This window comes from Pholis gunnellus (assembly GCF_910591455.1).
Source record: "Pholis gunnellus genome assembly, chromosome: 2".
In the NCBI taxonomy this organism is placed as follows: Eukaryota; Metazoa; Chordata; class Actinopteri; order Perciformes; family Pholidae; genus Pholis; species Pholis gunnellus.
In genome coordinates, this window is record NC_136536.1 from 12,272,448 (window position 1) to 12,286,433 (window position 13,986).

Here is a 13,986-nt window from a genome sequence, read left to right on the forward strand (position 1 = left end):
AGGTGCTACGTCACCCCTTCTTTGCTTTCACAGCCCTTGGGGTCTCGCAAGAGTCTTCAAGAGTGAGGCTTGTATGTGCGTGTGTCTATGTGTGTGTGTGTGTACGACACTAACCATTGCTCATAAAGCCAGACCACCGGGCTAGCAAGTGTAAACTGTGCTCTCAGAAGCCCTTTGCAGTTGGGAGTTTTGACACACTGGCTGTTTGTTTGTCAAGTCAGCCAAGCTGACGGGGTTGCTGGCTGAATCTATCCGCAGGCCTGATCTATATTCAGCTTCAGGGACGATGTGGAAAGAAACACTGCATGGCAATATTCTGGTTCACCAATTTGGATAGTTGAGTAGCCTGTCGATTAGCAGTTGTGACAAGACAAATTCATTATACCAACAGTTTGGTACCCCGTCAAGGATAACATTTAACATCAGACAGTCGGGATGTGGACTCCCACTGTCACTTTGGGTGAGGTGTGTTCTCACCATGTGATGAGCTTGCAACGATAACTTCTGAGATTTTTTTAGGTCTGCTGACATTGAATATTTTCCTAATGAAAGCATATTTTTTGGCATGTTCATATCCCTTCATGGGAATTTCCTGCTACACATGCCCCTTCCTGGGAGGTCTGACTGCAGATAGAGGGGTTCAAGGTGTTTCTCAGGGTCCAGGACAAATTGGGAGGGTGGATGCTTTCAATCAGTGTTGAGGGGAAAATGGCTGATCCTCTAATGTTATTGCTTTTGTCTGTAACAGAATAAAATAGGACATTAATATTCCACATCACATCACTGACCTCAACTTTGTTGCATGTTTTAAAGAGCATGTCCCTGTATTGTCTGCATGTTGTGTTCTGATAGGCCACCACAAAAATCTCTATAAACAGATTCTGCATTTACCTGTAGAATCTGGAGGCAATGGGGCAAGATTTAGTCAACGGAAGAGCTCTTTCCGTTTGTAGTCTGAGTAGAATTGACCGATCACCCTCGAACAGGCTTTGGTTAAATGCAGGTAAACCGTCCGTGTGGAGAGCAAAACATCTTGCAACCCACTGGCTATCGTCTGACTATGATTTGGCTTTTAATTTGTTTTTTATTTGCTTGTAAACTGCCTACTTGTGAAAAGATCCGGTCGTACATGTTGTCTCTCAACTCCCACTCAGGTCTTGTATCTCAAGTTCCTAATCGGACTGTAAACAACGAGCAGCGCAGGGAAAAGGAAGTCTTGGCCCGGATATCCGCTGGCTACATCGGATCCCCCTCAACCACAGAGGCTTATCCGTTGTCAGACCGATCTGGTCCAGTTGTGAGATTGCCGCCAAAAGCACAGGAGTGGCATTATACACATTTACCGTATGCTGCGGAGAGTGGTATTGCATATTGACAGCTGCACCATAAAAGGTAGGAATGGGCCAATAAAAGAGGAGAAGGAGACCGCAAGCCAGAGTAAATGATGCAAGTTTCGAAAAACAATCAGAAAAGGCTTTGTAAATGTTTTAGCAGGTTTGGGGCTTTAAGGATACGCACAATGCAGTTTGGTGTGAAACATTTCATGTTGCCATGTTTGTTTCAATAAAAACTCCACAGGGCACCTTTTAAATATTGTAGCCCAATTTTATGTCCATAAAATCTTCTCATTTTATTATATTATAATCTAATAAGATTATATTGAAATAATTGCAGTAATGAAGGAAAGACACATTGCAAATGTTCTTTTAAGTGCACATCAGCACTCCTGAAAATGTAATGCAGCGTAACTAATCACTTTTCTTAATAAGCAAGTACAATAATTCAGAAATTTAAGAAAATCAACAAATAGTGTGTAATTTATCACTCTCTTTCCTCACATTTTTGCTGACCTCAGGTCTCCCTCTCTGTAAAATGACTGTGGTGATGTCACGTGAATTATATACTTCAAGTTTTTCCCAGTTCTGGCTCAATCTGCTCGGACTCCATGCAGTCATTTGGGGATGAATGCAACGTGAAGTGTAATGATGAGTGTGGTGCACTACTGCTTGGTTAAAGTCAGGGGTAAATATATGTGATAACAAAGTTGCTATGGAGATGACACAGCCAGCAGTAACTGCAAACCAATTGACATAATCAAGACTGGGTGACATCACGTATAATGACACAGGAAGCACACGATTACCTCATGGGACCTCATGGGACCTCATGAACAACACACCTTAATTCCTTTTATTGTCCGTGTACTAATATTCGGAGAAAAATCTTTATTAGAACATCCTGGGGGGATCATTAAACCATAGCAACACACTCACATGCAGACCCACGCATAGACACACACACACACACACACACACACACACATCACCCGGCTCCTGGGGATGCGCCACGAGAATGGAGACAACTCTCCATTATCTGGTCCTGATTAAATAAGCCATAAACAAACGTGTGAAGTCCATAACAGCGGCCTCACTTAGAGAGAATAAACACGCAGCAATGGAGAGAGAAAATGTTTAAAAATAAAGACGCACGGTGGTGAGTCATGGGGAAAGGTTGAATGCAGCTCTGCTGTGCTCTCCAACGAGCTCATTGGGAAGCCGGAGAGAGAGAGAGACATTTCTGCTTTGCAGGCCAAGGCCTCTGCTGACAACTTGACGTATCGTTGGAAGGCGCTGCGCTATGGCTTGTTTTTAAAATCAAATAACAGCTGTGGCTTTTTTAAACCATGATAATTATGATTGATGACTACCACATGTGCATTGTGTCGGCTGGCGCTGTGACGTGCAGATATTTTCAGCGCAAATAAACGGCCGCAAAATAAATGAGTAAGAGAGCACTTAAAGATTTTGCAGGCTCAGTGTATGGGAGTTTCACAATTAGAATTTCTGTGTCCCCATTTAATGAGCACCTCTAGTGTGTGTGTGTGTGTGCGTGTGTGTGAGAGAGAGGGAGAGAGTATGTGTGTCAGTATCTGTGTCTGCGTGTGCAGTACAATATTCTTTTCCATTTATAGGTGACTGCGGTGTGTGTGTGGTAAGATGTGTGTCCCTCATTTTCACACCCCTATTGTTTTCCAGTGAGCCTGCAGATGTGGTGGGTACAGTCCCCGGGTGCGCTTTCACCACATCATACATGAGCGCTGCCAGGGCATGAGAACAGATTGCTGCGTGGGTCCGCCTGTGTGTGTGTGTGTGTGTGTGTGTGTGTGTGAGGGACAGAGAGGAAGTTACTGTGGTTTCTTTTCTTTATTTTTCATGCGAGTATTCAGCAGGGAACCGTCCTGGCCTATCTTTGCCATCGCGGCGTCAAGACAGCAGCCTGATATTGTTCCCAGGACAACACGTCTCTCATCCGACAGAGGCACACAGGCCATCTCCTCCCCTCAGATCTCTGTCTGCTGCTGAATGACGAACTAAAGACTCCTGAGCGGTATTGGGAGCAGAGGATGCAGACATGGAGACCCATGCTCATCCCTCAACAAACACAATCCCAAATGTGCCTCTTAACTGTTCTTTTTGTCCCGCTCTGCTCTGAACCCGCAGAATGACTGACAAAGCCCCCAGTGATCTCTTTCTGTTTCCCAGGAGAGGAATTACATTTTCATGTGCCTGCATGTAATTTAGGGTGTATAAGCACAGTAGCGTGTGTGAAATTGTGGCCAATGTTGCAGCAATTGGAGGAGTCAGAAAAAAATGGACATTTTTCCATTCCTATTCCTTCCATCGTTCCGTGATTTGCAGATACACAATGTGCTCTGATAGATCGTTTATTCTTTCCTCTCCAAAGTGTGTGAGTGTGTACGCTTGTGTGCATGTGAATGTAAGAGAGGAAGGTTTGGCGGGGGAAGAAAGGTAAAGCACTGGATATTTTACTACTTTATGCTGTGATTGATAGAGTAACCAAGGCAAGGAGCTTGTCTTAAGGGGGGAACGGAAGCATGAAGAAACAGAGGTACATTTCCATTCATCAGTCTTGGCCCTTTCTCTCCCTCTCTCTTATGCCACTCTATCGCTCACACTCACTCTTTTCTCCCCATCTCTGTTTCAAATTCCAACCGGAGCATGGGGTTACACAGTCCGGTAGTTACAATAATGTGATTTATCATATTTCCTCTTCGCCGTCAACAGAACTACTGAAGTATGCTATCGGCTCTGTGATCAAAGGCAGTGTGTGTGTGGGTGTGAATGTGCCCCTAGCTCCGTTGTAGCCAATTTCAAACTGGAAGCTGACAAGAGTTGGTTGATTTAGCTCAAAACAACTGGCCACATCATATGACAAAAGAAACACCCGTATATGTTCAGAGACAAACACACACACACACAGGTTACATCCACAGGCGCTCGTACACACTCCAGGCTCCGGGTGGCTTTTGTGGCATCCACGGACCACCCTGAGGAGTGAATATACCCTGAGAATGAGTCAGATGCAATCAGCGGTCAGGTGTTTGTTTCTATCATCAATGGTGAAATGTGTCAGTCAGACAAAAGCTGTGCGGGAGAAGGCTGAGGGGAGATGAGTTGATACATTTCACTTTGGAGAATTCCTTTGTCTCAAAGCTTAAAAAAAAACCGGAGAGTTTCTGGCATGTTGCTCAAGCATTAAATTGCATGCAGGTAGAGTACATAACGATGCAGAAAAAGCATGCAAACAAACAGGCTTTCATTGTTGCCCTTCAGAACGATGCTTTTCATGACTCTCTCTCTCTCTCTCACACACACACACACACACACAGAATCACTTCACAAGAGCCATGCCCCGAGGTCTTCCCTCTCACTTCCTTTCCTGCTCTCTCTCTCCCTCTTTCTTCTAGCCTCCCTTCCAATCCCTTTCTCACTCGCTCAGGTGGAGACTCTTACCAAACAAACAGCAAATAATGGCAGTAAGCTCTGCACCTTTGAAGGCGGCTTATCCGCAGGGAACATTAGAGTAATAGATCTTTAGTGGAAATCAACAACCAAAGCCTTGCCCAGAGGGCAGGAGTTCTGCATTAGCGGTGCTTGAGCCACACCTTGGCTGTCTTTTACAGTAACTACGACAGTAATGTCTTCAGTCGGATTCTGATCCTCTCCGCTTAGTGCTATGAAACAGTTAAGGCCACGATGAAAGAGGATATTTTATTCCACACAATGCAACTGGTAGTCAATGCTCGGGCGCCGCCTTAAAGAGGGCCTAAATGGTTGTGTGCATGTGTGTGAGTGTGAGTGAGAGAGAGAGAGGGCAGAATGTGTGTGTGTGTGTGTGTGTGTGTACTGTGTGTGAGGGTGAGGTCTAAGTGTGTTAGCTTTTGCTATCTGAATAGACTGACTGCTTTGGCATTCAGTTTCTCTCGTGGTCACACAGCTTGCACACACACACACACACACACATACAAACACACAGGCATGCACACACACACACACAAAGAGTCAGGAAGGAGGGTACAATGCTGTCCTCCCCTCCTCCTTCCTCTAAAGATGTGTGTTTTTTTTTTCTTCCTCCCAGACTTCCTGGGAGGGGTACACTGCCCTTTGTGTCCGAAGGCAGTCTCTCTTTATCTTTCCCTCTCTTATTCTCTCTTTCTCTTATTCATGGGGCACAAAGAGCAAGGGAGAGGGCGAGGAGAAGTCTTTCACCTGGATAAGGAGGGCCACGGGGAGGACTCGGCTACAAAAGAGCAGCGAGGGAGGGAGGAAGAGAAAACAGGAGATAACAAGACAGAAAAGGGAGATGCGTCTGTGTTTTTGTCTTCCCATGTTTTGTGCTCTTTTCCGCTCGCTGCGGTTTAGGGGAGAATGACAGGCGGATGTCTGGGTGGAGAAAGCGGCTGTTTAGTCTGAGGCCATGTCATGGGAAACATATTCATGCCCTGTGGGACTTATTCATACCCTGGTATACTGCACATACACACGTGCATGTACACACTCTGTGTCCGCTCCCTGTCCTCCCACACACACCCTGTCATGAGACGGAGGGGATGGGGAGAGGAGGGGAGGGGAGGGGAGGGGGGGGGGGGTGAAAGGTCAAGCACTTCAGTAATGGAACAGGAAGTGTTGGAACAGTCAGCACTACACAACATACAACTGCCTCCAACATGTGGATAGGACTGACAGGCAGCTGTTGTGGGTAGGACATAGCTTTGGGAGCAAAAGGCATTCATAGCCCTGTCCATAGTCCACTAATCTGTTATTTTGACTTGTATTGCTTTGTCTGGCTTTCATATATGTTTGTTACATGACTTGTACCCGACAGCGTGTTTAGTTTCTTCATATATCGAAGCTGACAGCTTATGCCACATGAAGGAAATGTTTCATGAGCATAGGACAACCACTTTGCCACAGAAATCTGTTAAAAATAATGGCAAAGATGTGTGGAAAAAGGGTTACAAATTTCACCACTTTTCCACACATCCTGAAAAGGTATCTCTTACAGAGGTGTCCTTTCCTGCACACTGATTCGAGGCAGATTCTCAGCAGTGGATACAAGAGTGGATGAAACCCGATGAGTATTAGTGTCAGGCTCTATTATGACTTCATTTGGTTGAATGGCAGAAACAGGAGGACACTGGATCTAGTTAGAGGACCGCTCAAATCCACTCCTGGCTCACTCCTCCTTTACTGCTGCGCTCACAGATGATCAGCTCGTCTGCTCCATATATTTAACAGTACCCGCGGATAACATCAAGACCTGAACTTAGATCAGCACTTGATGAAATCTTACCCCATACCAATGAGGACATATGGCCGCTGTTGGTTTAAAGAGATTTAGTTTGGCCTCTTGCCATGCATGTAAAAACTCCAGATTTCCTCTTTTGCTGCTTCTCAGACATGTAATAGAGACGATAGTCTGGCTGCAGTTGCAAAGGCTCTGAAGTGGCAGAATTCCCTCCAGCCTCTCTTTACAGCAGATGGAAAATACACCTGTGGAGTCCAGTCTTAGCAAGAATTATACTATTGCCTTATTCCATCATAGTGACCTGACTGCTGTTTCTGCATTCAGATCAGGTCACCTAACTGAATCCTGAAGAGTCATCTCTTTCTCTCACAACTTTATTCATCTCTCCACCGTCTGTTTTCTACATCCACTCTTCCACTTTCTGGACATTCCTGTGCAGTACCCCCATTTGGCTTCACTATGTACGTGTATGTGTGTGCCCTGAGGTGTGTGCATGTGTGCGAAATTTAAGTGTGTCTGTGATTGCTTCTTTGTTCCCGTTAGCTAACTCCTGTCCCAGTGGGCCATTCTCCCGATCTAATCCCTGCTAGCATCGCTGTATCAGCAGTGCTCTGAGGGATGCTTTGATGCTGCGTGTGTGTGCAAGCAAGCGCCCATACATCCATGCTTGTGCAACATATTTCCTTGTGTGTAATGTGCACACGGGGGTCTTGTGGGTTCTTGCAAGTGTGTGTGTGTGTGTGTGTGTGTACATTGTTGGAAAGGGCATTAAATATCATTAGTTCTTACTAGTCATCACCTGCACACTGCCAGCCAAACATGAATCACTTAAGTCGGTAGGCCTGGCCAGTGATCACACAGATAGGCAGAGAGACAGACAGACCCATATCGAGAGACAGGGGGAACTTGGACAGCTATGTCCACTTCATGCTATCAAAACGTATGTAAACATCCTCCTTTATGTCTAAAGCTCACTATTTTTGCCATTTTACGCCTTACTTTCTATTACCCAAAAATGTTTTCTGAGCCGTTTTTCGCAGATATTAAACTTATTGCAGTAAAGCTAAGTGCTTTACCGAAGGGAGAAAAGAATTTGCCGAAATAGAAGAGACACACGAGATGAGACGCAAACCACTAAATATAAGGTGATACGATCAAAAGAAAGCTAAAGAAAAAAAAAATGCATTTCTAAATCATTTTTAATTCGTAATGTTTGCGCTGATCTAGTTTCTCTTTAAAGTGTGACGAGCAACAACCGCAATAGAGGACCTTGTTTGTCTTCTTGCAGCAAGAAAATAAGCAACCTTTGGATATGTGGGGACATCAAATCCTAAATTTGGTTTGAACCAATCTGCGTCGTTGAAGAAAACGTGGTATTTTACCCCTGAAAATTGATAGGCAAACAAAAGTAAGTAGTCGCATGTATGTGTTATTTAACTTTTGGCACATACACTGACATATATGACAGCTTGCAAAGTTGCAGGTCATGGATGCACATATGTATACGCATGTGCACGCACTTGAACAGTTAGGGACATTTGTCGTGGCCTGGCCCAGGATTGGACAATGCCTTCTCTGTACTGGAAAAGAGAGGGCTAGTGCACTTGCACAGATTCATGCACACACACTCACACATTCCCATGGATTCCCAGGGTTGAGAAGGGGCTGAATAGGAATCTGGGCCATGCAGGCATTCTGAATCCTCTCAGTCAGAAGCAGCCCTTCACCCCTCAACCACACGTCGCACCGAGCACATTCCTAGGTCCTGTGTCATACTTGTGTCATGCTGCTATCACACGAAACATACAGATTTACATATTCAGTAGGTTGGCACAGGTCAGGCCCCAACAAATGCCAACCACGGTTGTGTTTAGTCCACATGCAGGCTGTGCAGATACTCTCCAAACACATTCTCCACTTTACTTCCCTGATCTCCACCTCCTCCACCCTATAGTTCCCTTTAAGATCTTGTGTCGTGATTGCTTTCTGCTTTTTTCCAAAGGACAGGATATGGAGCGGTAGAGCACACTATGGCCTCTGTGTCGTCTCTGCCTCCTGAGGGAATCGTCATTGTTTCCATTGTTGTCCTCTACCTGCCTACCTGCCTACCTGCCGTCTGTCCCTGGGCGACATTTAAAAGCCTCCCAGGTTGCTCACAGGAAACCACAAACCGCCTATCCCTTCTCTCCAACACCCTTCTGGCATAAATATCTCTTTCGTAGCAGGCCGAAGTGGCTTTTTCTGCTGGTGTTCACCGCTGGGCCTCCAGGGAATCTAGGAGCGAGCTGAGGAATTGACCCCTGAGGCAAACATTTGAAGTTTGTAGGAAGGAAGGAAGAAACAAAGTAGTGAGGGAAGGAATGGAGAAAGGAAATACTTTGTGAATAGAATAACTACGATGACATACAGTATGTCACTTAGGGCTGGGTGATATGGAGAAAATCAAATATCACAATACTTTACTAAATACCTTAATATCGATATTGTTACGATGATTTTAGAGTTTTGACCATTGGTGCTTTCCCAAATATTTACACAATGAGATTTTTAATAAATCATCAGTAATGTGGATATAATGACTAAGTGGGGAAAGGCAAATAATAGATAGAACAGTCTGGCAAGTTCAAAAGATTACATCACAACAATAATGCATTTGTAAAACCAGGAAAAGACAACACTTATGCTTTAATACAATATCCAAAATGTAAGTCGATATCTAGTCTAATATCATCATATAATATTGATAGGCTACATTGCCTTACCCTAATGTCAATGTGTTCTTCCTCTTTATTATGCCTTTAACTCTCCTCCCCAACTTTGATCACAGCTGCTAGTTACTTGGCTTGTTGCCAAAGCACCTCCTTCCTCAACCGACATGCACACACACACACACACACTCTCTCTCTCTCTCTCACGCAAACACTCACACACACACACACCTTGAAAATATTTACCATTTTGCGTGGGTACACCCTTCACTTTTATCTGCTGCCCTGAGCTATATGCAACCATTTAGATTTTATAAAAGCACATTGCACATCAAAGATTAGATATTGACACTTGCTGCATGACCGGCTTCAACACCTGCTTGGAAGAAACACACACACACACAATCACACACTCAAGCACTTAATGTATATATCTAAACGAGGAGGCCTGAGGAAACAGGTGAGCAAAGGAGAATAGGTGGGGAACGAAGGACAGACATAGTAAAAGAGAGGAAGGGCAGTATAGTTCAGTTGGGGCGGGGGAGGGGGGGGGGGGGGCTACCATAGACGTCTGGAGCCAGGACACTGATGCTGGAGCTGATAGCTGCTAAATACAGAACCCTCCACTGATAGTACACACACACACACTGTTCTCTTTTTTTTCTGAAATTCTCTTCTTTTTGTTCATTTTTTTCCTCACAAATCCTCCTCTCCCTCCATTCCTTACATATTCTCTCTTTCTTTCTCCCTATCTCTCTCTCAGACATGATGTTTACAGTGTGACCCCGGTCGGTCGCGATAGCAATCATTCCATCAACATAATGGCTTAATGACACGCACACGACTGTTACAGTCACGGCCACCAATAAAGGGGCAGGATGTTGTCCCCTGTATGTCTGTGTACAGTGTGTGTGTGTGTGTGTGTGCATGTCTGCTTAACCTACAGTCTTCAAAATCTTCAAATGCACATTTCTGTGTCACCAATTTCTAACACTTTTTTCCTTGTCAATTTCCCCCCCACCCCCCTGTTCTTTATTTTCCCTCTCTCCATTTTTGTTACACTTGCTTCATCTCAACTTTCTAGAAAAAAAAAAACTCAGCAGTCTGGGTGGTCTTTGCACGCACGCACACACGCCTTAGTTTTCCTCTGTCTAGTAATGCACTAGCTGTGGTTTCTTGGCCTCGGCCAAAACACCGTTAGCAATTCACCACGCTCGCCGCTACCACAAAGCATCACCTAATCGCTGCTCAACTCCATCACAGACCAGCCCCGCACCCACACACTATGTTTCTCACACATGCACACACTTCTGACCGCTGAAGGGAAGTGTGAGATGTGTGAACATACACCTGACAACCTTAGAAACTGTCTCTGTACAGTATAATCAACTGGATTCTTTAGAACATGATTTAATATTTGCCATGAATATGTATAGCCTGTCTATCAAAGGGACAGCTGACTAATTCATTTGCTCCCAGCTAACGTTTGTGACAGACAGGTACTCATGGTGTCACTGTGAAGCCATCTCATATGACAAGTTACCTCACTTGCAGCTACACATAAAACAGCACCGATCCCCGATGTACATACTGTACGTAGTGTTCTCAAACTCAACACACATTAACACACATGCAAACACACCCTTGGGCACTGTCTTTCCTCTCTAATCTGATATCAAAGAGGTCTTTCGAAAGCGTCTCACATGACAGCTCATTTCATGTGTTGCCCAGGGAAACGATTATTGTCATACATCTCGACCCACTCTGCTCGGAGTTGCTCGGAGCACCTTTGACTCTGAATAGTTACATTCCATTGCAGAATCAACCTGTATTCGCCTCAGTGTTGTAAATATAATTGTTTTTCTTTGATTTTTTTTTCTGTTATCTGCCTTTATGAAGTGGGGTTCATCCAAATGTGCAAAAAAAACCCCCAACAACTAGAAAGTACAGTGAATCACGCACAGCCTGGATTGACCTCTCGGCCCGCTATAGCATGAACAGTTGAGCTCACTTTGAAGAGCTCTCCGATGACACGGGTGAATGATGTCATATTCTTTCACAGCATTGTGTGGATGTGGTTTGTAATGTGGACGGTTCCCAAGCAAATCCCTGTGACCCCGGCAGCCTACAGTATGTCCTGTGGAGGCTAATCCAGCCTCCACAGCACAGCGGGGCGTGCTGGACAGTTCGACAGATCCTGGTGGGGTTTGGACCGGCTCTCCGCTGTTATACTCCAGGACGAAATGAGAAACTGTAGCCTGGCGTGCTGGGTTCTGGAGCGTGTGTGTGTGTGTGTGTGTGTGTGTGTGAGAGAGAGAGAGAGCATGTGGGCAGGGTTAGGAAGGGGAGGCTGCTATGTTTTTGTTTGATGATTTTTATCAGCGAGGCATAAGAGAAATCTGTGATTCCCTTATCTTAATTTGTTGCGGCATCTCTCCTGCTGTCCCACATTCCCTTTTCTCCCCTCTGCAGTTGTGTGTGTGTGTGTGTGTGTGTGTGTGGGCATGTGCGGTTGGTCTCTGAGTTTATTTATCTTATTCTAAATCAGCCCTCAAAGTCACTAATTGGTCCAGTTCCACTGTTAGGTAACAAGGGGGAAATGAGCAATTACTCTTGCGTTTGTAGGGAATGAGTGTGTTTGTGTGTGTATCTGTCGGGCCAACCCCACCGATGTTCTCATAGGTAGAGTGCTTGCTGGATGGAGTTAGAGACCGTATTTCACTTCTATAAACTCTTCATGTGTTTTATCTCTGAAATCTGGCCGTCCCAGGCTCCCATGATGAGTCGGGCATCGGTCAAGTAGTCTTATGTGTCTCTTTTAGAGTCGTTCTCTACATAAACTGTGGATCTTTCCTCCCTCTATCTAAATCCAGTCCCTCTACTAATGTAATACTTGTAGAGCCCCTAGTGAGCAACTTCTCTATGACACCCCCTTTTCCTGGATTTGACTTCTATCATTTCAATATCAGGTATCACAAAGTGTCTCTAATCTTTCCTCAGAGGCTTACGTAGTGAAGAAATTTGAAAGATCTGGCTTCAAGCCACAGCCGGGTGGTGTAAGGAACTGCTCAGATCTGCTGTCCTTTTACATGATATTAGTCTTAAGATTCTCTTATTGCTCGTGAAAACATTCTGGGTTTGAAGTGGGCCTAATTCCTGTAACTCTTTATGGTCAAAGTTATTAATAAGTAACGTCAATTATCATGTTTCTAATTGTATTTACAGTATGTGCCACTTCTCAAGCCAGACTTTCAAACACATGGTCATGAATCATATTTAAAAATTCAGTCAAAGGACTGAAAGAAAGGTAAGTCCCTCAAAGAGCCAATTTTGTCAGGTTATCGAGCAAAACAAAAATACAGAATTAATCATTTCTGGCACAATCATTTCTATCTGTTTAACCATTTTGGTAATGGTCATTACACTTCACAAACACAAACACACTTGCATATATGTACACAATGGCATACACACACACACAAACACTCTCACGCTGGGTCTCCAGTTGGCGCTCAGAAACCTGATACTGAAAGAAGTGGTCCAGTAGTTTTGCCACAGTGGTCAACACACACATGTTCCCTCTTGGCCCTGTCTGTTTGTGGAGGCTACATGCAGATTCTGCTGCTGTTTCCTGGTCATAAATCGTAGCGATTGTTGCCTTCTACTCTATTGTTAAAAGAGGAATCCCAGCTTGACTAGCTGTCTTTCAAATTACAAATCAATAATCAAGACTGGCAGTTGCAAAAAAAAGTGGAAATACAAGAAAAACATTATTGGGGTCAAGGGAACGGTCAGGACAAAGTGAAAGGCCTGGAGCTGGAAAGGTTAAAGGGAAACGGGACAAGATAACACACCTGGAAGTCCCAAACTGTGAACATGTGGTACTCACAGGTAAGTGGTGAGAGGGCTGAGGTTGGTCGGCACAGACGATAGTCCCAACTCCGAGCAGTCCACCATGACAAAGATCCCATCTTCTTCACACTGGCACGGAGACGGGCACAGCGCTGCCGCTGGCCCCTGTCTGTCCTGGATCCGTCCGTACCCCCACACTCCGGGGGCGGACCCCCAAACTCCTCCAGTCACACAGAGAAGCAGAAGCACAGGCAGCATGTCTGAATGTCCACCTGTCTTCAACTACACCTGTAGAGCTGTCTGTCTCGTCACACTCTTTTTTTTTTTTTTTTCCTCTATGGTGTTTGAATAGGCAGCTTTGATCAAGTAAGGAGGTTTCAATGTTTCTTTGCTTTTCCAAATACTCAGCTCCTGGCTCTGTGCAAAAGCCCCTTACTGTCCTTTTCTCCTGGTACGGTTGTCCACACTGTAAAACGGTCCCTGTCACAAGTTCTATCTCCTCATCTCTCTATGTCTCTCAGTCACCACTTCATCCCCAGGGGTTGTTTGGAACTTCTTGCGTCTTCCCTCTCACTCTGCCCTCTCTTTTCTTGCTCTCTTTCTCCCCCAAACACAGTCCCTCTTTCTCCCACTCTCTCTCTCTCACTCCTTGTATATATATTTTGCTCTCTCCCTCTCTCTCTCTCTCTCTCTCTCTCTCTCTCCTTACCTATTGTAGAAGTAGCGCATGAGTTGTGAATGAGCCACCCTCATTGGTCCACAATTTAGGGATGGGCTGGAGCATCTCCGGAAAGTAGGAGGGACCCGCAACCCTCAA

General features: G+C 45.0%; 1 protein-coding gene across 1 annotated transcript in view; it reads right to left on the reverse strand.

Annotated features, from left to right (window-relative positions):
- The window catches only part of lgr6 (leucine-rich repeat containing G protein-coupled receptor 6), a 38,162-nt gene extending 24,497 nt beyond the window's left edge, over nucleotides 1-13,665 (reverse strand). The window contains exon 1 of the mRNA XM_079166799.1: nucleotides 13,207-13,665. Within this exon, the coding sequence (XP_079022925.1) occupies nucleotides 13,207-13,427 (221 nt within the window). The 5' untranslated portion in view covers nucleotides 13,428-13,665. The remainder of the gene's footprint in view (nucleotides 1-13,206) is intronic.
- Between the last annotated feature and the right edge of the window lie 321 nt (nucleotides 13,666-13,986).